Here is a 27884-nt window from a genome sequence, read left to right on the forward strand (position 1 = left end):
CTGATAAATGTGTTTTATAGATAAGTATGTTTGGCCAACATGTAGTAAGAATTGCTGCATTGGCAAGAGTGGCCCCATCTTTTTTTTCCCATATGTGCCACTTAAATATACAGGATTTTCTGACAGCTGTCATTCCTGCCTCATTTTATCATTTATTGCAGTGACATAGCCAATAAACTCACACCCTTTCTTCTCAATTTGTAGGATACACATTTCACTCATTGTTTTGTTCCATAATTCATCAACCCCTCCAAAATGACTTACTAAAAAACTTAAAACACTTTATAAAATAAAGAACAAAGCTTGGGCCAATTGAAAAAGATTATCCTTACAATCAGGCTGTGACCACTTTATACACCTAAGAAACCTAGCCGAAATAAGCCACATGAAGACACGAGGCCAACCAGCTAACAACCTCCCAAAACCAAAATATCCACAATGAAAAGAAATTCTGTAGACTAGTTAACAAAATAACTGCTAGAAATACTAACAAAGACACACTCCAAAAATCCAAAACAACAAAATCTCTTTCATGTCTGGAATCCTTTCATGACTTATTACAAGACTTTTCCAGTCTACCTATCCTACCCCACTTCTTCAAGGGATCACCCCCTTCACAAAAAGAAATCCTTTCAGACTCACCACCATTTTACTTCAGAACCATAACATCCAAGCACATTAGCTGAACTCTTAATAATATCCATACAAATGCCCTCTGGAAGTGATGGCTCCTTCCATGGTTGATTGATCACATTCCAAGGACCACATCTTCACTCATCTTAAAAATCCCTACAACGCCCACCTTATCAAAGACATTGTGCCTCAGAAATGGAAAAATAGCTAAAGTGAGGCCTATTCTAATGCTATAAACCCCTCTTCAACTAAGGACTTCAGGCCAATCTCAATAATCCAAGCATTAGGTAAAATATTAGAAAAACTAGTCTGTGACCAAGTAAACCAACGTCTTTAAACTGACAAAATCCTATTCCCTAAAGCAAAATATTTACTGGTCTGGATTCAGTACAATGGCCAGAAATTTGCACTCTAACAGACAGTACTCAACAGCACAATGAAAAGGATAACCTAACAGAGCCAATATTCATAAACCTATCTAAGGCATTTGATACTGTAGACTACAACCTTCTACTTGAATTTCTATTAAACATTAGAATAAGCCATCAAGGAACACAGTGATTTCACAAATTTCTGTCTAACAGATCAGTTGATGTACAAACTTTGCTCAATCTCATCTAGCACAGCCTCTTCATCAAAGGTGTCCCATGTCGTTCCCTTCTATCCCCAGTCTTACCCCTGACCTCCCTGGCATACCCATTCTATTGTATACATATGATAAAAAAGTCTGCCAGTTAGGCACCTCAACTACACACATCTCATACTTATTTATAAAAGATCTCTCAAACCTCACCCAATGGTTCTGCCAATATAAACTACTTCTTAGAATAAACAATATCCAGCTATGCTGTTTTTCACACCACAAAAGCTTAAAAGTCATCCTTCCAACTGAAACATCACTCTCAGTAGCAGGGGTACAACAGACAATGTATATAGGTACCTATGAATCTGGGTGGACCCTCTCTCGACTTTCAAAATTACATCCAAGTTACCTTACAAATCAAAATATTGGATATTGTCTCTGTTGTCCATTCCTCAATATAAAGGTTATCAGATCCATCTTCGTGGCACTCAAATTTTGAATCCAGTGCTCAGGCTCCTCTCCCATCCATAATCCCCATATGAGGGAAGAATTACCTCAAATTTCATTCGCTGCTTGATTGCTAGAGGTGTGGTCTCCTTTGCTTAAGCTTGTTTGATAAGCAAGTGATTTTTTTCCCTGTGATTTTCATTGTCTTTCTGAGGGTTTTCTTCTGTTTGTTCCCTTTTCTATTTCCTGTGACTTCCCTTACTATACATATGTAGATAGATAGATAGATAGATAGATAGATAGATAGATAGATAGTGTCAAAGGAAAAAACTTCAAAGACCAATACATGTAAGGTTCAGATAAGGCACATTTAATAATTTGCTGCAAGGAGACAAAAACATGCAAATACAGGATTTTGCCTAACTACTAACAGGAAGTATGCTATTCTTATACTGTTCTACAAGACATTGCCTTCTATGGTTGACGTAATCAAACACAACTTTCAGTATTGTTCTACAGCAGATGTTACACAGATTTCCTGCTGACATGACTGGATTTATGAAAAACATTTTGAGAAAAACAACCTGGCCTTGGTGGGCTCTAGCCTGTTACAAGCTTCTATTGTGTAGTTCTAATACATGTTACATTTCAAGGTACTTTTCTAGCTTAGGCACAAGCAAATGCTGATTGCAGTTCACATTTTCAAGCAGTCTTTGTTCTGATTATCTATAGCTTCTGCAGCTGCGTATTTTCTCACAGCACAAGTGGAACTCCTTATCTAAGTCTCATAACACTTATACAAGTGATACATCTATTCATTATTTTCCTGACACAAGAAGAAATTATCTGCTTCCCTGTAAATTTCCAAAGCATAAGCAAAGATTATAGCGGTGCATATTTCATGACAATATAAGGTTAGAAAGCTTCTGCAATTTGTACAGATTTTATGCAGTGTGAAATAGAATAAATGTGTTAACCCTTTTCAAGCCTTAAATGCACTAAGCATATTATTAATACATACACTAATACACATTTTTCTGACATTTTCCCCCTTTTAATACTTTTATTCTACTTTCAAAATAAGCATAAACATTGTTTTCTTCTCCTAACCTCTTCCCACTTAGGATTTGCAGTTAAGAGAGTCATTCAATTTAAACTTATGAAAGCATTTTCAGTTTTTAACAGTTCTTCAAACTCAGTACTTTGATATAAGGTTTCAGAAACTGACATGTCTATAAAGTCTTTAATCAGTCTTTTCATGCAGGGGATGCCACAGCAAACACAAACTCCCAGTAGGATCATTCCTACACAAATGGCAATCAGGATGTTCATTAGGATAGTACCCCACCCCCCAAACCATTTCTGGAAAAAGTTCATCAGTGGGTTTGGTCCTGGCCGACACTTATAGGTTCATAGATTAGTACTAGGCTAACTGCCCTTACGAGCCATTTTAAGCCTAGCCAATTATCTCTTGTGAGACTCAAACCTTGCACTTTGTGTTTGTAAGGCAAACGCCTTAACCATTAGGCCACCCTCCCAACCCCTTGCTGAATTACCTCAAGGTGATTGTCTATCTCGTGTTTATGGACAGGAATATATGAACAGCACTCCTCCTTTTGAAGCACTACAGTTCTCATGGCATTCAGTTCATCAGTCACCAATTCTAGAGCAGAAAATGTCGCATTACTCATTACTTCGAGAAGTTTAGACAGTTTTCTCAGCTCCCAGATCGATTTCACTGCTCCATATGCTGGTAATATGCCTGCCCATGATATAACACTATCACTCAAGTCCATGTGTGTCAGTCCATTGCCTACAGAATGATGGTTTTTCCAATGCGCATTGATTTGCCCCACTGGGTTTACAGGTTTCTTGACGAGTTCTCGGACATTCCGAATTTTTTCTGGAGGAAAAACTGCAGTGTGTCGTATGGCCAGGACCAGGTTGCACAAAAAACAACTGCCGGACCAATTCTCAGGTAACCACTTATATGCCTTTCTGCCACATACAAAATAACAGTCCTCTCCTTTAGTAGTAACTTTGCTATAAATATACACTTGTCCTGCATGAAACATTTTTCTATCAATTATAGACAGTTGTTTATAGAGAACAGAATTATGTTTTACTTCATCAATTGTTTTGTGCATCAATTCAAGAAATGAATCATAGTTTGTATTACAATAAGAACCTGGTTTGTTAGCTTTAGTGTAACATTTATAAGGAACAGTCACATTGCAATTGCTCCAACCCACCTGAACAGTATCATTTTTATAAAAACACACAGTTCCCTTTTGTGGAACAGACAAGTGCAATGCTATTTTATCTTGTGATGTAATGGTTGAGGTATCATAAATCAAATTTTCCCAGGTCTCGTTGACCCCTAGGGGGACTGTAGTCATTAATAACCCCCCGTATGCTGTCAGCAAAGCTGTGCAAATCCAGCAATTCGAAACATTGAAAGTCTCAGCATACACATATTTAATTGCCTGGTAAGTGTTGAAGTTTGGGTGCCAGTCTATGAGTAATGCTTCACGTTTATTCAGTTCAGTTTGTGTGGCTGGAAAAAGGAATGGCCACAACAAAAAGATTATTGTCACTAGTACAGTTAACAGGATGATTATGCAATACTTCTGAGGAAATGGTTGTTCTACATTCCTGTTTTTCTGGATTCTATCATTTTTGCTTTTGACATGTGACAAGATTTTTGTCCAGTTCAAAATTCTTAACTAGTTTGCAGTGCGTCAGGTGGAGGCACGCTCTGCGATCTTGACTGCAGTGGGTGTCGACAGAAGCACTTGATATGGACCTTCCCACTTTGGTGACATCCAATTCTTCTTTTTTATTGTCTTCACCCAGATCCAGGTTCCTGGAGCCACTGCCACTTCTGATGGTTTGGTTTGTTCTTTATCTGAAACAGAATTTGACTGCAACAGATGTTTAGAATTCAACAAATTTCTCATATACTCTGCTAATGTACAGTCGGCATCCTGGTCTGTGAGCATGAGAGGTTTCCACTGAGGTATATAATAAGCCCTTCCAAATAGGTTTTCAAAAGGAGTCAATCCTTTTGCATTCGGAACAGTTCTCATGCTCAACAGTGCCAGGGACAGACAGTACACCCAATTTCTCTTTGTTTCTGCTATTAACTTTCTTAGCTTACTCTTTAAAATCCCATTATGCCTCTCAACTAACCCTGCAGATTGTGGATGATATGCACAATGATTTTTTAAAGAAATACCAAAATGTTTACTTAACTGCTGTATGGTTTGATTTACAAAGTGTGTACTGTTGTCACTGTAAATCCTTTCCGGAATGTCGAATCTAGGGATGATTTCTTTAACAAGGATTTTTGCTACGGTAGCTGCATCTGGATTTTTAGTCGGAAAGGCTTCCACCCATCTGGAAAACATATCTACAATGACAAGACAATACTTCTTATTTTCACATTTGTTCAATTCTATGAAATCCATACAGATAGTATGGAACGGGTACGGTGGTGCAGGGAAACTCCCTTGCTTGGGCTTTAACGCCCCTTGTGCATGATGTTTGTTACAAATGTGGCACATTAAACAAAATTTTTTAAAGTAGTTTAAGAATCCATATGTCGTGAACACTCGGTTCACCAGCTGTACCATCCCCCCTGTTGAGACATGGCATTGCCCATGGCTCAACAAAGCTGCATATCTAAACAAATCAGATGGTAATATCGGTTTCCCTTCTTTAGAGATGTACAGCCCCTTTTCGAGAATTGATCCTCATCTTACCCATCTTTGTTTTTCAGCCTGCGTAGTAAGTGTCTGCATTGTCTTTAACATTTCTAAGTCTAAAATCTCAGAGGGTTGTAATTCCTCATTTAAAAGAAATACTTCTGAAGCTGCCTGTTTTGCAGCTGTATCAGCTCTCGCATTACCTTTTGAAATCCTATCCTGTTGTTTGGTATGAGCTGTGCATTTACAAATAGCTACTTTCTGAGGTAACTGAATAGATTCTAAAAGATCTAAAATAAACTGTGCATGATTGATTGATTTGTCAGTAGATGTTATCATTCCTCAATTTTCCCACTGTTGCGCAAAAACATGTACAGTAGTAAAAGCGTACTGGCTGTCGGTAAAAATGTTCACACATTTACCCTTTGCTAAGGTACATGCCCGTGTCAAGGCAATCAATTCTTCTACCTGTGCAGATAAATTGTGTGGTAACGGTTTCGCTTCTATAATCTCAGTATCAGAAACTACTGCATATCCTACTAGGTTCTGTCCTGCAGGACCCCTTTTGCACGAGCCATCCACGTAGTATGTCACCTCGGCATCATCCAAGGGGACATCCGTGAGATCTTTTCTAGGCAGTGTCTTTTGCTCAATCACCTGCAGGCAGCTGTGTGGTGTGCCATCTGCAGGGGTTGGGAGCAAGGTAGAAGGGTTTAAAGTCGTGCATTGTTCAATTTTCATATGAGGTTGGCTCAACAATATAGTCATACAGGAAAGATGCCTAGCAGGGGAAGATATGCTACCTTCTATTGCAGTAAAATAATCGTGACTGCATGAGGCACTCTCAATGTGAGAGGGTGGAACAAAACCACTGAGGCTGAAGCCTGTATTGCCATTGCAGCTGCAACTACTGCTTGTACACAGTGGTGTAAAGACCGTGCCACTGGGTCTAGTTGTGATGAATAATAAGAAATAGGGCGTTGCTTGTCCCCATGCTGCTGTGTTAACACTGATGTCATATAACCTTGCTTACAATCTACAGTTTGGAAAAAACGTTTATGATAGTTTGGTAATCCTAAAACTAATGAGGACGCTATTAACTGTTTCAGTTTGCAGAAAGCAGATTCTGCTTCTGGTGTCCATTGTAACAAATCCTGTGCTGCTATAGGCTTTTTATATATCAGGTTAGTCAGCGGTGCAGATTCCAGGGCATAGTATGGAATCCAGCTCCGGCAAAAATTAGTCATACCCAGGAAGGACATAATTTCCTTCTTGGTAGTGGGTTTTGGTGTTTGCAAAATCGCTACTTTTCTGTCCTCATCTAATGTCCTACCCTCTTTGGATATTACATATCCTAGGTATTTAACTTGTTTTTTTCCAAAGCTGCAGTTTATTTTTGTTTACTTTATGTCCTTCAGTGGCTAAAAATTGTAATAGCGCTATGGTATCTTCTTTCAATCTTGCTGGGTGGGGGCCACCAACAGGATATCATCAACATAAAGTAAAATCTGACTGCCTCTTGGTGGGGTAAATCCCGCCAAGTTGCTTGCCATTTCTTGTGAGAATATTGTCGGACTTTCACAATATCCCTGTGGTAGTCACGTATATGTATACCTTTTCCCCTGAAATGTGAATGCAAACCAATATTGGCTGTCAGGGTGTATCGGTATCGAAAAGAACGCATTGCTGATATCTACCACAGAAAAATATTTCTGCTGAGGTTTCAAATCATTCAACAGGGTGTGTGGGTCTGGCATTGTAGGTGCCCTTGGTATTACTGCGTCATTTACAGCTTGTAAATTTTGAACCATATGCCATTCTCTATTCGCTTTCTTAACAGGAAATAAGGGTGTGTTACATGGTGAATCAGGAGATTCCACCAGCACCCCTTCCTTACGTAAAGCTGCTATAATAGGTTTGATTCCTACCTCTGCATCTTTTCTTAAGGGATACTGTCTTTTCTGTGGTCTGAATGCTGACTTTGGCGTGATAGTAACTGGTCCCGCTGTATGAATAAGTCCTACATCTGACTTTCTTCTTGACCAGAGAGTTTCTGGTATATTCTGTAAGGCATTCTCTTCCTCCTGTAATAGGAGTGCCAATCAGCTGTCCTTGCTAGACTGCAAGTGCACGGCTGGGTGGGTCTGAGTTATTAAATTCAACTTCTGTATTTGTATTCCCTGTTCTGACAGTTCTAATTCTGTCTGTTTTTCCCATCTCATGACTTTTTCTCCTAGGTCTGCCCATTCTATGTTTTTGTCCTTAGTTAAGCTAACATGTGGTAATCGATTAGATTTATAGAGTGCAAAGAACTCCTGGGGCAATGAACAGCTGGCTACACTGTTCCCTTCCATGTCCCAGTACAGATTACATAATATCAATCTGTTTGCATGATTTCCAAACAATTTTTGCTCATATTCCTTATCAGGTCCTGGTGTGTTACAATAATACAGTGTACAGTGCAACAAATGTTGTTTATCAATGTCAAGGGAGGGGAACTTGCTGATGGCTACATTCATCAACTCTTCTGTCACTGCTCCTGGACCAGTCATAACAAAATCCTGGCTGTACAAATAGAACATTTCACCCTCCGATTGCACTGCAAAGGTATCAATTTGTTGCTGTGCTTCCATACCCTGCATAGTTGGAACTACTGCTATACCAAATAGCTGCATAAGGTCTCTGCCCAAGAGGTTTACTGGGCATTTTGTGGAAACAACAATTTTGCTTTTCTGGGTCAATCCTGAAACAGGATCAGTTATTGCAATATTATAGGAGAGGGGCTCCCGATACAGCTGTCCATTAGCTACTTTCACTAGTATGTAATCTGGTGACTCTGAATTCTCTGGCAGTTTGGAGGGATGTATCAGGGTCCGTGATGCCCCTGAGTCACACTAGAATTTGACTTCCCTCCCTTCTACCAAGAGTGCAACTTCTGGTTTTGTGTCTGCTGAATAGAGCTCCAGGCTCAATAAAGCTAGGTCTAATATTTCATTTTCTTCACTATCACTAACTTCTTGCACTTCCTCTATCTCGTCTGTCACATCCTCTACTCCTTCTATCACATTCTCATTTGTCCTTTCTCTGCTATCCCCTTCTAGTGATTCTTGACTATCATATAGTCAGTCCTCACCCTCCTTGTCTTCCGTGGTTGTCTTCTTGTTTTTCTTGCAATCCTTTGCCAAGTGTCCCTTTTTACAGCATTTAAAACATTCACCCCTTTTCTTTCGCCCTTCAAAGTCCTCTGATCGCTGATCAGATTGTTTATTTCCCTGGGCATTTCTCTTGCCTTTTTTTCCAGACTGTACTACATAGACTTCTGCTCCATCTTCTACAGAAAATATTTGGGCTTTCTTTTTCTTTTTGCTATTAAAATGCCTTTCGGCATGCCTAGCATATTCAAGTAATGACTGTAACCTGCTTGTACGATGATCTACCATGTGCTTTGTAATAAAACTGCTTATGGGTGCAATGCTGCCTTTCAAGAATGCATTCTTTAACTGCTGCTCATATGGGGAATCTTGTGCCTGATCTTCAGGAACCTGCATTCCACAATGGTTATTAAAACATTCTAACAGTCTGGCATAATATCTGTCAATAGTTTCACCTTCTTGTTGGATGCATTGATTAATGCAAGTCCAGTCTGCCCTAGGCTTCCATTTCTCAGAGTTGCGGTCTGTAAGACCTTTTACTCTGTTGTCTAGTTCTGTGCTGCTATGTGGGAGGGGTCTGTGTGCAGCATCAAGGGGATTCCAGTTGCCACTAATCATGTGCCAATCTGGTCCCACAATTTGTCTAACTACTTTTTCTACCTATTCTCCGTTTAATTTATAACTTAGCCTCAATCATTGTAAATCTTCTAAGAACTTTCTAAAATTAACTTTTGGATGGGGAATTCTCTCAGTGGCTTTCCGGATGTCTTCCGGAGTCCAGGGTCTATACACTAGAATAGTTGGGTCCTGACCTTCTTGCCCTACCTGAGGATTAGGTACTTCTATGAGTGGGCATATTTCTTCTTCACTCATAGATCATGAATTCCTACCCATTTGATATAATTCAATGTCCCCTTTTGAGTTACCTGCCCGTGTTCAAGACCTGGTCTCGATGGGATCTCTAATAAACGGTTTTGCTTTTGTAGTGTCTCTGTTTACAGTGGCAGCAGGATATCACGGGGGAGGACTAACTTGTTCACTTGCTTCATACTCTGGTAAGGGAGGTGGAGGTGCTGATGCCATTACTAAGTTATTGTCCTCTTTGTCTAAAAACATTGTTTTTGAATTGTTGTTCTTTTGTTCCCTACGGTTTACTTCCTCAATCCACCTGTGTGCCTGAGGAATTCCTAATTGGCTCTGCTTTTTTACCCGACCTTTGGAATCGGTTTTAAGCTGTTTGACAAGTTTGATAAGCGAGGATTTTTCCAATTTACCATCAAATTCATACTTATTAACCCACTTTGAGTAGTATTTAATATTATCAGCACACTGTGACTGCATGTATTTTGCGTCTTCGATTAACGGTGGATTTTGGGGTCTTTTTGTGCAATTATTACCCATTTTCTTCTACCCTTTTCAATCAATATGCAACTTCTCTTATTTTTTAACATGGTACTACGGATTTTGTTATAGTCTCTTCAGAATGACTACCTATCTACTCCATTTCTCTGATCTATGACAAGACAGTAATCTTTTCTGTCCCTGACTTGTAAAAATACAGTCCTGACAAAAACAATACAAATCTAGTCCCCGATCTAAAACAGAAAAAAAATATTCACCTTATCTGAGCCTTCGTGATTGATCACATGGTTTGTAAAAACCCGTCCTTCAGTCGCAGATCAGAAAGTGGCTGGCCTCTTTTGTACGACAATTCAGTCGGAGGGCTTTTCAAATAAGAAGAACCGATGTGGTTTCTTCCCCGTATGGTTTCAAGCCACCTGGCCTGTCTGATCCGAGGCGAAGTGAGGGTTTCCGGTCCGAAGGACCAATCTGTCAAAGGAAAAAACTTCAAAGACCAATACACGTAAGGTTCAGATAAGGCACATTTAATAACTTGCTGCAAGGAGACAAAAACATGCAAATACAGGATTTTGCCTAACTACTAACAGGAAGTATGCTATTCTTATACTGTTCTACAAGACATTGCCTTCTATGGTTGATGTAATCAAACACAACTTTCAGTATTGTTCTACAGCAGATGTTACTCAGATTTTCTGCTGACATGACTGGATTTATGAAAAACATTTTGAGAAAAACAAACTGGCCTTGGTGGGATCTAGCCCATTACAAGCTTCTATTGTGTAGTTCTAATACGTGATACATTTCAAGGTACTTTTCTAGCTTAGGCACAAGCAAATGCTGATTGCAGTTCATATTTTCAAGCAGTCTTTGTTCTGATTATCTATAGCTTCTGCAGCTGCGTATTTTCTCACAGCACAAGCGGAACTCCTTATCTAAGTCTCATAACATTTATACAAGTGATACATCTATTCATTACTTTCTGACACAAGCAGAAATTACCTGCTTCCCTGTAAATTTCCAAAGCATAAGCAAAGATTATAGCTGCACATATTTCATGACAATACAAGGTTAGAAAGCTTCTGCAGTTTGTACAGATTTTATGCAGTGTGAAATAGAATAAATGTGTCAACCCTTTTCAAGCCTTAATTGCACTAAGCATATTACTAATACATAGACTAAGACATATTTTTCTGACAATAGACAGAGATAAAAAATAAAGGTTTTAGAATTCACTTGCTCTCTCTTTTTCACCCATTAACATTTTGTATTTGTTGTTCTTGTTGCTGACTTTCTCAGGTAAATGTTTTAGAAGATAGTATTTAAGGAACTTTTTTAGGATTAGCATGTATAATGTTGTTATAGTATTTAGAGTACTTTTTCTAGGATTAGTTGGTGTTGCATTGCTTTTTTTCTGGGGAAGTTCTGTTTGTGTACTGATTAGAGTTATTGACATTAACATTTTTGTAGATGGTTGGTCTGTGGATAAAATGAGATAAACTTTCAGGGTTCATGAATTGCGTGACTTTTGCTGCCATAAAATATCCATCTCAGATGTATATGCCAAGTGTGTCTATTGTTCTGAGGCTGCCCACTTGGATGAGAAAAGTCTTGTTTGTGTTGGCTTTGGGCATAGAGCTCGAATAGAAAGGAGAATCAAACTTGTCATCAAGGGGCTCCTCCCTGCCCCCACAGAAGAAGTACCCCTCTACTCACTCTACTTTTTCCGCTGCTTCTCCTGTGACTAAAAGACCTGCTGAGAAATCCAAGGCTGAAAAGATTCATGATTAAGCCAAGAAAAAATCTAAGGAACCAAAAAAAGTGGTCTTCTGATTGCTCCCCTTCTATGGTTCTGGCCCTAAAAATTTTGAAGCCTTCAGCTGTGGCTGCTGTATCAGAACCTATTCTTATCAGATCTCATACCCCTCCCCTATCAGAACAATATTTTCCATTGGAGCCAATTTTGCCCAAGCTCAAATTTCCCATCCTCCAAGAGAGGCCCCTCTATCTGTCTCCTTGACTTTCTTCTACTGCATTTTCACTCCGCTCAGTTTGGCCCTCCAAGAATCTAACACAGGCTGACCTGGATAGGATGGTGAGGAAGTTCTTCAGGACCCAAATGCAGCTGGGCATCATCTGTCTCCAACCCTTGTCAGGGATAGGGATGTGGCTCCATCCTGTCATCAGATTATCTCTCCTTCTCCAATCCATTCTTCAGAATCAGGGCTGTTTGGTCTGACCATTCCCAGTGGTATGTCTGCATTGCATCTGAAGACCTACTCTTTGTCAATTCCAGTGGCATTTATGATCTGGTCTGCTCTGAGTGGCTTGCACCCCAATGGATCTCAGAGTAGAGTTATTGGCTTTAACCCCAAGGGAGAACTTTTATCTTCCTTTTTTCTGGGAGCCATCCCTTTTTCTCAGGGTGTCAGAGCTTAACAGTTCAGTTCTGACATCATTCTTGGAGAAGATTTGAGTGGGACTTCGAGACCAATCCTTCTAGGTGCCACTGCTTCCTTGGGAATGGTTTTAGGTCCTGTTTCAAGCTCCACATTCAAGGCTTTCGAGAGGGTGCTTTCTCGTTCCAGGGAGCAGACATCACTCTTGAACTTGGATTCATCCCCTCCTCCCTCACAGGATTTCCCTGGGTCCTGACCCCAGTCTTTCTATCACATCAGGACAGCCAAGCCAAGCCAAGCTTAAAAGTCTTGAGTGACTCCACATCAAAAATCCTCAAATGACGTCTGACCCTTCCTGAGAGCATCCCACTGGAACAGTTTCTCGAAAGCATAAGTGCAAAAGGAGGCATATTGACTCCCTTCAAGAGTCCCTAACTCAAGATACTGACTTCAATGAGAGGGAGGGGTCCCCCCAATAGACCCCTGAGGATGTTGCATTCAGTGAAATACTAGACCTACTTAGACAGAAGGGGTCCTCAGAAGCTCCTTCCCAAGAGGATTCAGTTTTTCTTGAGGTTTTTAAAGCTGTCCTGTTTACTTCTTGAGTGGTCCCTCGCACAAATGAGATGGTGTATTTAACCTCTAAGTAGGCATGGAAGGAACAGCACATGGTTGAACCAATCCCATGTAAGCCTGACAATTTTCAGGTTTTCCCAAATGACCATCCTTTTTGTAGCAAGGGTCCTGCTGTTGATGCTATGGTGATGGTGACTGTCACCAAAAAGGAACTGGCTGAAGAGAGCACCACTGTCTATCCCCTTAACAGGGAATATATGCATCAGTGACTTTTGCTTTCAGGGTGCTGAATTATTTGGCACATACTGTGCACTTCTGCAGGGACTAGACCAAACAAATCTCCAAATCTTAGGCAGGGTCCCTCTCTGCTGAAGACAAGAAGTTTGTCAGTTTGAGTAAGCTACCCTTTAATCACACTGTAATGTCTTGATGCAGTTAATGCCCAATGTGACAGAAGATGTTTTAGACCTGCGGGCATCAACATAACCATTAGGAGATATAACTGGATGTATCTATCTGATTTAGCAGAGTACTATCAGATGTCCTTTGGCAATGACCCCTCTGATGTTGCAACACTTTTCCAAAAGTTAAAGAAATGCTATCTAGGAGTGAGCAATATGCTAAAACCTTATCTGCCATAAGAATAGGGTTTCTACACCCCAAGGGACCTTAACCAGAAACCAGAAGGGAGGGAAGACACTGTAGTTTCACAGGTCACAAGGGTGACAATCCCATCAAAAGACCCTTGAGGTAGAAGGGGGATTCTATTGGCAGATATCATCCACTTGGCAGAGGTGGCCCACAAAAGAAAGCATTCAGGGTCCTATCTGTGAAAGGATTTATCAGTGCTCCTCATGTTTGACCAGTTACCACACTCTGAAGGCAGTTGGAAGCACTTATTCCTGCACACCATGGCCTGGATCGCCATTGCTCAAGATGTCTTGCTTCAAAAGAACATGTCCATAGGCTATTTCATCCACTTTCTTTCCCCTACACCATACATAAAGGACATCCTCAATTGGCTGCCTTCCCAAAGGAAAGCAGCAGCAGCATTACAAAGGAAAAACAAAAGCTGCTAAAAATGCAGTCATCCAAGAGGTCCCACCAGACCAGCAAGGATCCAGGGTTTATTCAAGATTCTTTTCAGTGCCAAAAAAAAAAAGGTGAACTCAGGCTAATTTTGGAGCTATGTCATTTGTACAAATTTTATGAAGTAATTGAATTTCTGGATGGTCATGTCACAGTCTATCCTTCCACCCTAAAGTAGGATGATTGATTGTTGTTTAGACCTTCACCTTCAGGATTACCTTAGATGCTCCAGAAGGTTTCTGTGCTTTCTGCAGAGAGCCAGTCATTTCTATTTCAAAGCACTGCCTTTTGATATCACCACAGCCCCCTGGGTGTTCACCATGTGCAGAGCAGTGGTTGTAGTTCTTCTCAGGCTTCAGGGGTCCTGATTGTTCCCATATCTGGATGAGTGGCTCATAACTGCCCCACAAATTATCTTCTCCTCCAAGCCAGGGACTCTTTGCTGTAACTTTGCCCAACACAAGGAATCATGTTCAGTGTAGCCACATCCAAACTTCACTGTCCAGACCTTGGAATTCATTGGAGCTCTTTTGGACATGAAACTGAAAATTTCCAGATGTCTGCAGACCAGGACTTTCACTCTTCACAAACAGAATCCATCTGCAAAATTGATCCTATGTCTTCTTGGCTCAATGGTAGCTGTCATCACCTAGATCCTTCTAGTAGGATATCATATGGGGGTGCTTCATTGTCACTGTCAACTCAGTGATCAATCAGACACCAGTCCATGTATTTTTAGGTCTCCCAGACCAAAGTGTATAGAACTCAAACTCAGTGGCAGCTAAAGGCCGCAATAGTCTCACTGGCCTTCCTTTTGTGCTAACCTTTACTCAAACCACAATGACCACAGATACTTCCCTCTTAGGCTGGGGGGGGGCATTTCTTGGGAAAGACAGTCCAAGGCAAGAGGTCCTCAGAAGAGGCCAGGCTTCACATTAACATCCTCAAGATGAGGGTGGTCCAGATAGCATTGCTGGCCTTCTGGGATGCTATTTCTTCTGGTGTGATTTCAGTCCAATCAGACAATAAGTCAGTGATCTGGTACAGCAACAAACAGTGAGGAACACAATCCTACCACTTGTGTTGGGAAACCATGAGAGTGTGACAATGGTCAATGTCTTCTTATCTCTTGACAGCAATGCACATTCTGGGGAAGTCCAATGTTCTAGCAGACAGGTGGAGCAGGTCCATTCTTCTCCCTCATCAGCGATCCCTCAAGTCAGCAGTAGCAGATCAGATTGTCAGGTGTCAGGGCCATAATCCACAGTGAGCCTCCCAGTCTCCTTCATGCTTTTTCTCCTATCCCTCTCATCCTAAAATTCTTTCAGGCAGCTTTTGCAAGAAAAGGCATGCTGAAACTCATTGCTCCATTTCGCCTCATCTGGTGTTTCCCTTCCTTTGGTGTCATCTACCATTCCAACCAGATATTCTCTATCTCTTTCTCTCTCTCCTGTCTGGGTCACCTCACCCAAACATTCTAGCCCTCAAACTGACTGCAAGGTTTCTCCAGTTTCGATGATCGTTAGGCAGTCCAGGCTTGCTTCCCAAGTCATTCACATGTTGACCTCTTCACAAAAACCTTCCACCAGGAAGATCTACAACAGTAAGCGGAAAATATTTTCTATCTGAGCTTCCGGCAAAAACCTGAATTCCTTTTCAGCCCCTCTTTTACCTTTCAAAGACTCTCTGGCATCTCTGTTTCATGGCCTGGCTAGCTAATCCACTATAAAGTTTCCAGTAGCAGCTATCTTTATTTTTCTTCCATTGCTTCCCTTAGATTGTCTAAAGCCTGTCTCATGGGTGGTTTCCTTCTCTCACCTCCAGTCAGGGATCCTGTCCTCCCTTAAGATATTACCATTTTATTGCAGGCTTTGGCAAACCCCCTCCTCTAACCTGGAGCTATAGTTGACTTAAAATGCCTGGCATAAAAAACTCTAATTTTGGTGGTCATCACCTCTGCTAGGAGGGTGTCAGAATAGCACACTCTGTCTAGCAAACCTTCTTGTTTGTTTTTCCAGAAGGACAGTTACTCTAAGATATAATCCTTCTTTTCTTCCAAAGGTGACATCTGATGTATCTGTCAATCAGTCTATCAGTCTTCCATTTTCTTTCCAAATTTCTCCAAAAAAGGCAAACAAAATGTTACATTTCCTGGATTTGCATCACAAGCTTCCACTTACATTGCACTAAGACTATTAGAAAGACTGATCAGTTATTTTTTTTCCCTTTCCACAGTCAGAAAGGGAAAAGGGGTATCTAAAATGACGCTTTGTCATTGGTTACTTGATTGCATTTCACATGTCCACAAAGACAAGTGTTTGTCTTTATCCAAAGCTCCTCAAGCTCACTTGAACTTCATCTACAGCTTTCTTCTCCAGAGCATGACTTGATGATAGGTGCTGCTATTTGGTCCAGTATCCATACCTTCCTTTCTCATTATAAATTGGACTTAAAATCAAGGTCAGGAACCTCCTTAGGTTTGGCAGTGCTCTGGAATATCCTTCCATGAGATCTCCTAAGTGTAATAGTAGCCAGATACTCTGTCCCATTTGTTGAGTAAAGGATGGGAGAGACATTAGACATGAAAGTTATGTACTTACCATAACAGCTGATCTATATTTTCTGTTTTTGTCCTTCCTTCCTTGGATGTTTTTCATGACTCCTGGAGTGATTGTGCTTGTAGCTACCCTGGCTGGATCATGTTCATTTCAAGCTCTGTGTTTAGTATCTGTTTTTCATCCTTAAGTATTTTATCTGATAGGTCTGGGGATATTTTTTTCTTTACTCTGGTATAGGGGTAAACTCAATCTGAGGAAATTCTCTCCTCACAGAAGTATTATGGCTAAGGAGAGGAACCTGAGTACTAGATCCAAAGTCTTAGGAGTGGCTTAAGTCATTACTGCGAAAGTTCTAATTACCAACTCATTGAGGAAGGAAGGAAGCAGATTACATCGATTTATCCGGATGACAAGTGCATAACTTTCATTAAATAAACTTCTATTCTGGGCCAAACATCTATCACTTCATTTCTCCTGAAGGCAGATCAGCTATTGGCAAAGGCATACTACTCTCTTAGCTTGAATATGATTTCCTCTGAACTGCTTCTTTTTCTGAAAATAATATTGCCCTTCTCCAGTCCACTTCCAATAACATCTGCAAATTTATAACATTATCCATCAGGAGAAAACATCACCATAGCACCTTCAGCAAAGCCAAACAGCTACCCACCCCACAAAGAACCACACCCCTATTGACTTTTTGACCTTCAAACTCATTAACATGGAATTCTTCCCCTTCTTTACCAGCAGACTATCTGAAAGACACCCTACATACAACCTGAAATCACTCTCCCATTCCTCCACCTCCATCCTTATGACCATATACGCCAGACTAAAATATACTGAATTATTATTCCTCTATCATAACAGCAAAGAGTTGTGAACTATCCACAGTTAAATACATGACACCCCTCATTTCCCAAACGCTGAGAAAAAATAAAAGCATTCTTCTTTAAACAAGCTAAATTCAAATGCTTCTCCAAAGGAAATGTCACCTACACCTAATAGAATCACAGCTCCTCAATCTACCAACAGTGTTAACAAAAAAAAATATTGTTGTTGCAGTGTATCACCTCTGTGTGGTGATAAATAGCATTAGGTTAGCTTTCTTTGTATTTCCATTAGAAGGCTATATAGAAAACTATAATGCTGTATGATTATGATATGTTTTCTTTGCCCATATAAGAATTAGCGGGATGTCTGGGTATACCACTGCGTGAATGCATCATACACTATTAATATGTAATGGAAAAAGAGACTGGAATAAGTATGAGCCCTGACTGGAAGTCAGGCTGGCGTATGGCTATGAATGAGCTGAAAGTAATGTATTGCACCATTATATGACAGAAAATTCTTAACCATTTGAGGGGAATATTCTATAAAACCTAAATGGTTTTAATGGGAAAGTAGAATAGAATGAATGAATGTGCCGGATGCTCACTTAAATTCTGGTGATAAATAGCATTAGGTTAGCTTTCTTTGTATTTCCATTAGAAGGCTATATAGAAAACTATAATGCTGTATGATTATGATATGTTTTCTTTGCCCATATAAGAATTAGCGGGATGTCTGGGTATACCACTGCGTGAATGCATCATACACTATTAATATGTAATGGAAAAAGAGACTGGAATAAGTATGAGCCCTGAATGGAAGTCAGGCTGGCGTATGGCTATGAATGAGCTGAAAGTAATGTATTGCACCATTATTTGACAGAAAATTCTTAACCTTTGAGGGGAATATTCTATAAAACCTAAATGGTTTTAATGGGAAAGTAGAACAGAATGAATGAATGTGCCGAATGCTCACTTAAATTCTGTGAGGTCTGCCATAAGGAGATCTTTGTGACGTTTGGTTTGTGACATATATTATGTCCGTGAAAGTGTTAAATTTAGGTTTTAAGTCATGTTGGCTATGACATAATGTGTCACTCTATCATGAAGGCTAGTGTTTCTAAACTAGCTTCTGAAGGATTTTCACAAGAGAAGTGAGTTTTCATAGAGGGCTAAACTGTCCAGGAGATGATGCATTGGTAAAGTCAGGTACTGATAATACACACGTGGATTCCATTTTGGTTGGAGGGCTACAGAGCAGAATGCAGTACTGAAAATATTAGATGCTTCATGGCATATAAATAGATTATCTTTTAAATATAAAATCAGACATATTTTCTGGATCCCAATTGTTTTCTGGAGATGCAGCTCATTATTTAGTCAGTATTATACATTTAGTATTCTATTCTTCTCTTTACAGACCATCAGAGCATCAAGTCTGCTGTTGATCGAAACAATCCTATGTGGAGCATTACTTCTTTATTTCCCAGTAAGTATGCTTGCTTTATTATCTCTGTAGAGTAATCTGTATGGCAACATTACAGAGGCTGTATAACAGCACATTGTGACTTGTAGTTTCAACTCAAAACAAAAACAAACATTAGCAGAATAGCTGTATAATCTGGAAGTAAACAAATGTGACAAAAATAATTAGTCTGAAATGTCTTTGTGTTCTCTCCCATGAGTCTACTGAACAGTTGTGAATATTAGCACATGCAGAATTCACACACGTACATAATATGCATGCGCATGTACATATTCACATATATAAAGCGACAAACATCTGATGGAACATAGACAAACATTTGATGGAACATGTTTAATAAAATAATCTGTTACATTTTTACTTTTAGTTCTTTTTCTTCTAATGGAAGTAACTAAAATCAGATAAAATCTTCTTGTGTGTTACATTCCATAGAAAGGTATTTACACAACAGGTGCATCTAAAGAATAGAGGGATAGCATGTATCCTTGCAGTATTTGTTATGGTTCATAGGTTTATAGATTCACATGAGATTACTATGCTACTGGTTTAAGGGCCATTACAAGCCTAGCCAATATAACCCAATTTTACCTTATATATGGCCCCTATGGGCAAGAGGAGGGCATGGATTTGTGCCTGTGCATTGAGTGTCTTGCATACTGCCCCTGTCCATAAGGGACATAGGCACTAACCCAAGTATGAATTTGCAGTCCCCCAGCTAGTAATCCAAACTGCATTTGAAAAGGACCAGGGAAGGGATCTGCTTCACAAGGTCTTTGGCTAACGAAGTTCGCAGATGACTGCAAACTAGGAGCCATAATCAAAACTCCAAAAGATGTGGACATCCTACAAAAGGTGAGACAGATGCCTGGTGTCAAAGCCATGGCCTCAAGCTCAATGCCAAAAAGTGCATTGTCATCCCTTTTGGTAAAAACTCAGTACCCATGAACTACCACAAAGGTGGTAGTCTACTTAACACCGAAAGTGTGATAAGAGACCTTGGGACACAGGTGGACAGTAGTCTCTCCTTTGATAATCACATCACCACAGTAGTCAGGAAATACTTCTATGTGGCACACCTCATCACAAAAGGTTTCTCATCCAGGAAAAAAGAGGTCATTGTTCCCTTCTACTCGTCACTCATTAGACCCATTATAAAGTACAATGCCCCTTTTGGTATGTACCTCACAAGACATCTACAACAACTGGAAAGGCCACAGAAATACCTCACAAAGAGGATTACCGGCCTCAAAAAGATGCCCTATGCAGACCATCTCAAAAATCTGCAGCTTTACTCCATTGCATATCACCTACTCAGAGGCGATCTCTGCCTAACACACAAAGCTATGTCAAACCCAGAGCTTTTAGACATGCTCCACTTAAAGAAATCCCAATCCCTACGAGCTACATACTCTAGGGACCTAAGCCTCGTCACCACAATAAACACAACATGCTGGAGGGATAGATTCCTGTCCCAGAGACTTCCCATACTCTGGAACAAACTACCTGTCTATATCAAACAAAGCTCCTCATTAGCACTCTTTGAAGAAAAATCTTGATGATTAGATGGGAGATAGGAAATTCACCCCGGGGATCACTTCTGTGGCTCTGCTCGACAGTGGCACAGGAAAATAATTTTCTTGGGTGGTGAAAGCCAGGGTACATTTGGCTAGGCTTATATAGGCCCTAGGGCCAATAGCCTAGTACCTACCTATGAACCTATGCTTGATGTAAATAGGAAACCTGTTCCAAAGAAGGGGCGATCTCTGTCTCTCCAGCATGTTTTGTTTGAGACACTGACTAAGTTTAGATCTGTAAATCAGGTGATCCTCATGTTGTTTGACTTGTGGATGTGTAACACCTTCATCAGGACTGGATTTGTGAGTGCCTTATAGGTCAGGCATAGGTCATCCCTTAATAGTCAGTAGGAGACAGAGTAAAGAGATAGGGCTTTTAGTGTGTCTGCATAGTTCATGTTGTTTACACCCTGGATTTTCTTTGTGAGGAACTTCTGAGGTCACTCCAGCTGCTGTAAGTGCCTAGTCAAGTATATGCCAAATGGCACAATGTACTCAATTATTGGTCTAATGAGGAATGAATACAGTGGTGCTATACTTTCCTTGGATCTGAATGTCATACCTTTACTTATAAGTTGTGCCAAGTAAAAGGATTTCCTCACCACTCTAGACACATGGTGGTCAAAGTTCAGGCTACTGTCTATTTCTGTACCTACATATTTCACCTCTGAGTCCACTCTAAGGGACATGCTGTTGATGTTATAATTTGTAGGGGTATTTGACTTCCCAAAGGGTATGATAATGCATTTTTTTCTATATTTAATTTTAGGCCATGGCTCTGGCATCAGTCATTTTTCTGATCTATTCTTTCTGTTTTTCTGATCTAGACCTGCCTGAATGATATTTGCATCATTGGAGGATTCATTAATTGCCCCCAGCTTGCAGTTGTCTGCACATTTTGTCATCCAGAGGCCTTCCACATTTGTTTTGACTTCAGAGAAGTATATTCTGAACAGGAGTGGTCCCTGTACTAAACCCTGTGGCACACCACTATTAACTGTCCTCTTTCTGGATCTGGATTCACCCACATTAACCACACGTGTTCTGTCCATGAGCCAATTGGCTATCCATCTGGTGACATAGGGATTTATGCCCAGTTATGTGAGTTTATTTATAATACCTGAGTGAAGAATTGTGTCAAATGCCTTGGCCAGGTCGAGGAAGGCCATATATACTGTTTTACCCTCATCCATGGCCTTAGTAACTTTTTCAAAGAAATTCACTAGCTTCAGTATGCATGACCTGCCCCTGACAAAGCTGAATTGAGTTGGGTCCAGTGTTTGGAGGTCTCCTATGTCATTATTTATCAGTCCTTAATTAGTCTTTACATGGGCTTACATAAAAGTCTAGTCAAAGTTACGGGTCTGTAATTTTCCAGGTGAGTAGACAGCCCCCATTTATGCAGATGGATGACTGTTGCTGTCCTCCACCCTATCGGAACAAAGCCAGTCCGGAGGCTGCGGTTAAACAGACATCCTAATGGGCCTGATAAGTTCTGATTTAAGCTGTTTAAGAGGCATTCTGGCATACTGTCAGGCCCCATTAAAGAAGTGCTTTTAGCTTTAGAGAGTGCAGTGGCAATCTTTTCTTTGGTGATAATTGCCAGTGGAGTGGTGAATGGCATTTTTGGGGGTAGAACTGGAGGGATGGGAAGGTGAAATTTAAGTTTAATTTGTTGACCAGCAGATTTGCTATGTCTTCCAGATGAGTGTAGCTGATGCCATCTGCAACTAATTTTGCACATTGTTGGGTGTTGCCCTTAAGATTTCGGGCATAATTGAAAAATGTCTTTTGGCTATCCTTAGCTTTGGAGGCTACTTTTACTTCAAAATCTGTTTTCAAAGACTTAACTAGTACCCTGATTCACTTTTTTATACCAATGAGGGACTTATTTCTCTGTTGTGCACATTCCCTCTTACTTCTTGAAAAGAGTTTTTTTCTTTTGTTGTGCAACCTATTAATACTAGGGGTGCACCTGTGTGGCTTGTTTTTGTGGTTTGACCTGGATTTATTTCAGTCTGGTACTGACATTTTTCTGTAGTTGTTTATTTGGTCATACAGGGCTTTTGTGTATGACTCTGCATAGGCTTCTGTGTTTTCTGGATTTGGGGGAACATGGAAACTAACTATGCCATCCCTTAATGCGGGTGAATTACCTTAGAGAAGTTCTTAAAATTTTTGGGGTTAGGTGGGGTATACGTTTTACCTTTATTTCAAGGGAGACTGCTTTGTGATCTGATCTTACTAGTGAAGACATAACACTAGGTGGAGTACAGAACTCTTCCATATTTGTTAATACCAAATCTAGGATATTTGTTTCCCTAGTCAGAGTGCAGACTAACTACTCCAGGGCGTTTAAATTTACAAAGTCAAGAAATCTTTAGGCCTGCATGTTAGTGGATTGTGTATGCCTCCCAGTTAATGGAGAGGTAGTTAAAATCACCCATGAGTATGTTACTGGGCTGGATGCTGAGTGATTCTGGTAACTTCAGGTAGGATGTATGAGTTTTCTGATCATAGTAGTGAACATGTAGCTAGCAAGAATATGGCAACAGATTTTTCCCATGGTTAGCTGGACATGTAGTAGCTCAAGCATGTTATATTGTTTGACCAGCCCTGAGGTGTGCTTATCCTTAAAATAAATAGATACACCTCCACCTTTAACTCTTTCATGTTCAGTGGGTGGTCAGAATGTATGAAAGGCATTATATCCATGCACTGGTGGAGTGCTTTCTGTGGCTTTGAACCATGTTTCAGTAACTGCACAGACATCGACATTCCAGGTGATGACAGCTTCCAGGAGGTACCAGATCTAGGATATTTGTTCCCCCCCAACCCAGATGACACTGGGGCCTACTCTGAGCTGTACAGAAAAGCACTGTACAACAACATTCATAGCTGCATAGAGAAGGCAGTACCTGGCTGTGACAAACCTATGATTACTTGCAAAAATAAACCACCCTGGTGGACCCCTAACATAAATAGGCTATTCAACAAAAAGAAAAAAAATCCTTTCCAAAGCCAAGAAGGGACAGACAAAAGAGTGCAAAAAGACACTCACCAGTCTAAACAAGCAAATTAGAGAACCGGTCAAATCTGCCAAAGCAAATTATGAGGCAAAGATAGCCTCCCAGGTGAAAGATAACCATAAGGATTTTTTAATTATGCTTGCAGCCTCAGGGGAAATGTTCAGCAATGTGCTGAGTTAATCATGAATGGCAACACTGACACCCAGCCTGAAACTGTCACAAACCTGCTGGCTGACAAGTTCAGCTCAACCCCCCATCAGCTCCTACCACACCCAAAGAAATACCCGCAAACATCCCCCTACTGGTCATTACAAGAGAACAGGTCCTTACTGCGCTCACTAAAGCCAAAAAACATAGTTTCCATGGGTTGCAACAACATTCCAGGCTGCTTCTTAAATAGCTTAAAACAGAATCTGTCAGGGCCACTAGAAACCCTTTTTAATCCTCTTTAACCACAAACTGCAGATGGGTTCTGTCCCAGAACAATGGAGGACTGCAGCAGTCATCTCAGTGCACAAGGGGTGGTATCAACTGACCCAGGGAACTACAGACCCATAATCTTGACCAGTCTTATCTGCAAGGCCATGGTAAGAATTATCATGGGCCTCTTCAATAACGACATAGGAAGTCTCCAAAAACTGGACCAGACTGAATTTAGCTTTGTCAATTGAGATCTTGCCTGCTGTATCTGGTGGAATTCTTTGATAAAGTCACCAGGACCATGGATGAGGGTAAAATGGTACACACCGCTTTTCTAGACATGACCAAAGCTTTCAACCCATTCCTGCACTCAGATATCATAGATAAACCTACTGAGTTAAGCATAAACCCCTACATCATCAGATAAATAGCCAACTGGCTCCCTGACAGGGCACATGTTGTTCGGATAGGTGAATCTACTTCTGATAAGAAACTTGTTACTAGCGATGTTCAATGGTACTCAGAGTTGGGACTTCTCATGTTTGGTATATACATTTCTGAAGTGAAGGCCAATGTTGGGGGCCTCTGGCTCACCAAGTTCGCTGATGACTGTAAGCTGGGAGCAATCACTGAATCCCCAAATGATGCTGACATTCTAAAAACAGACCTAAAAATGACAAATGGCTGGTGCGAAAACCATGGTCTGAGACTAAATGCTAAAAAATGTGTAATCGTACCCTTTGGTAAATTACATATCCCTGTAAATTATAATATCGATAGCACACCGTTAAAAGTGAAAACCATGGTCTGAGACTAAATGCTAAAAAATATGTAGTCATACCCTTTGGTAAATTAAATATCCCTGTAAATTATAATATTGGCAGCACACCCTTAAAAGTAGACCCAGTGGTGAGGGACCTAGGAACACATATAGACAGCAACCTAAATCTTGACCACCAGGTAGCTATAATAGTGAGGAAATCCTTCTGTATGGCTCAGCTTATAATTAAAGCCATGGCATCAAGATCAAAGGAAGTCAGAGTGCCATTGTACTCGGCCCTCATCAGACCCATAATCAAGTACAATGCTCCCTTCTGCATGCATCTAACCAGGCACTTACACCAACTGGAGTGGTCTCAGAGGTTTCTCACTAAAGATTACAAAGTGTAAGACGCATGTCTTATGCAGACCGACTTACAGCACTATCCCTTTACTCCACCTTATATCACTTCTTGAGATGGGACTTATGCCTAACCTACAAGGTATTCTCTGATCCAGCCCTGAATGGCAAGAAAAATTATACAAGGGTTGCACATTCCATGGACCTGAACCTTATTTGTGACTCTTACAGAACTTGCTGGAAAGACAGATTTGCATCCCAAAGACTTCCTCATCTATGCAATAAACTTCCAATCTTAGTAAAACAAAGTCTGCCTCTTACTCTCTTCAAAAAGAATTTGGATAAATGGATAGGGAACCATAAATTCACTGCTAGGATACTGCCCATGTATGTTATGGCCAGAGGCAGTCTATAAAATGACTCAGGCATCAACTCCCAAAGACCCACTACCCTGATACTACCCCATCCCATATCTGGGGAATTAAGATATAACATTATCATATCCTGGGTATTATTGGGTAGGCTTGTAAAAGTACTTGTGCCATTAGCTTAGTAATCACCTATGAACCTATGAACATCCAATAGACATCTCAGGTCATGAGACTAAACAATATTTTAATGTAGGCTTTGCCCATTGTGAACTATGGTCATATGCAGTCCTCTTCAGTTATGAGGAAAACTCATTCAGGAACATGTTTAAGTCATTAACCATGACTGTGAAGAATGCTGCCCTTAGTATATATATATGGCAATAGGTGGCGTTCACATAACAAACTGTTCCCTTTAGTGGGAGCTCAACCATGTGACTGTGGTGGGGGTGCAGGCTAAGTGTAGGTGAGGCAGTGTGATTTTGTTACTGTACTACACACTGGGATAAGCTATTGCATCCCTTTTAAAAAAATACAGTCTATGTCGCTTGTTCAGCTCTGTTATATTGAATAATGTATCACCCTTACTTGGTCATCAAGTGTTGAGCTGTGTCTTTTTGTACTTAATGTCCATAGCTGGACACCCATAAATCTCCAAAGTATTGTCCATGATTCAAACTTTTGTGACTCTGAGACTATACTGTGGCATCTGCTTTGCATATTAACTGTGTGTCTGCACTCTTCCATTTATGCACTTGTGTATAACCAGGCTTTGTGGTGCACAGGTCCATCTGTGACTTGCACAGAGTTAAAGTATGTGGCTTGGACTGTGTACCAGCCCTACATGAGTGTGGACCATGTCTAGAAATCCAAGACTTACAGCTAAATATGTTAGTTTAGAATGCACAGGGGGTAAATCTACTCATTATGGGAAGAGTGAGGGGGTCTCTTTGAACATCTTTAATGGGAGACATCCATTTTTTAAGGGCGTAATGGAACATGGTTAATGTTGAGCCACTGCCCCCCCCCCCCAGCAGCAAAACAGATTTCCCCTGAGGGCAGTGTGCCATCATCACTGATATCCCTTTTTCTTGACTTAAGATAATTAGTAAATGCTGGTGTTTTGTAACCAGCATAAACAGTTTTCTGCATAGGCCATAGCTGTACATTTTTGTTTCCCAGACCAGATTAAGATGTCAGTGCCTATACATCAATATTTATACTCAACTTTAGAAAATTCCCTTGAAGCTAATCCAGTGTGGGTCTTTCTGTGCTAACCAGGAGCCAAGACACTGCCTATTTTCATCTCATTGAAGGTGTGCTCAGACCTCTCCATTTAAATTCAGATAAGTCATGAATGTATGCATGTTATCCTTTCAAGAGGCTCTGCAGGACTTTTATTTGACACTAGTTGTATATGTAGGACCTAATCTATGACACCTTCTGTGACTTGTGTGCTTTAAGCTCTCCTTCTGTCTTTTTTTATAATGTAGATAATCTATTACCATAATTCCATACCCAGAGTAAGACATTTCAGCTTCATAAAATTCATACTATTCACTGCTTCCTCAAAGCACATATTCTACTCACCAGTTTAGGACTTTTCACAGGCAATTTATTTACTTATTGATTTGTCTTTGTTTATTGGAAAAGTCCGACTGGGTAATATCTATTTTCAGCAGAGGCCTGAGGAGAAAAGCTCCATTTGCTTACATTGCATTATACTAACTTCCAGTCAAACACAGACTAGTAACATTTCTATTTACATTTATACACAAACAGTAGTTACATTTATACATTCTAAGATTTTACAGAGGTAGAAGTTACTAAAGAAAAAGCCCACATGCAACGTAATGTATTGTACAGGCAGCAGTTATGTATAAAAATTGTTTTCTCATTTCATTGAGAGGTTGAGAGTATTCTGTTTTAGGAGAGTATTTGACGAGTATCACATGGTGAACACAAAGTCTTAACCTGGTGATGAGCATGTGCAGGACCAGGATTGGTTAAGATGTTGTTTAAGCAGTGGTTTCAAATTACTGAGTTTGTCAGAGAGTTTCATTTGTGTGGGGATACTATTCCAGAGTTTAGCAATGTATTGGGAGTAGAGCAAGTGTCCTGCAACATTATTTGATTTATCTGTAAGTAATAAGAATTTAATAATATTGGGGAGGTCCCTTGCTGGACAGTAGGGTAGCAATAAGTTATGCAGTGCAGGAAATTTTTTCTTGATGATGAATGAGTCTGTGTGCTGTAGTTAGTTATGAATATGTTAGGTAGTTGTGTAGTTCAACCCAGTTTAATTTTTTTTTAAGTTATGACAATAGTGGGTCCTATGAGGGACATTGGGAGCAAATTCAGCTATTTTATTGTAGCAGGTGGCAAGTTTCTTTCTTGTTTAAGTTTGTTAGGATAGGAGTGACGTATAAGAGTTTGCAATAAGAAGGTGGTGGCTAGAGTTTTTCCTGCAGTATCTGTAAGGAATCCATTGATCATATGAAGGGAGACAGATTTCTGGTATGTAGAGCTAATGGTGTGCAGTATATCCTGG

At 40.3% G+C, this 27884-nt stretch overlaps 1 protein-coding gene across 1 annotated transcript in view; it reads left to right on the forward strand.

Moving 5' to 3' along the window:
* The window catches only part of LOC122816214 (probable G-protein coupled receptor 158), an 843176-nt gene that overhangs the window by 137630 nt on the left and 677662 nt on the right, over positions 1–27884 (forward strand). The window contains exon 3 of the mRNA XM_044088960.1: positions 18757–18825. Within this exon, the coding sequence (XP_043944895.1) occupies positions 18757–18825 (69 nt within the window). The remainder of the gene's footprint in view (positions 1–18756; positions 18826–27884) is intronic.

The sequence above is a fragment of the Protopterus annectens genome, chromosome 12.part0 (assembly GCF_019279795.1).
Source record: "Protopterus annectens isolate FY-2018-M chromosome 12.part0, PAN1.0, whole genome shotgun sequence".
Lineage (NCBI taxonomy): Eukaryota > Metazoa > Chordata > Ceratodontiformes > Protopteridae > Protopterus > Protopterus annectens.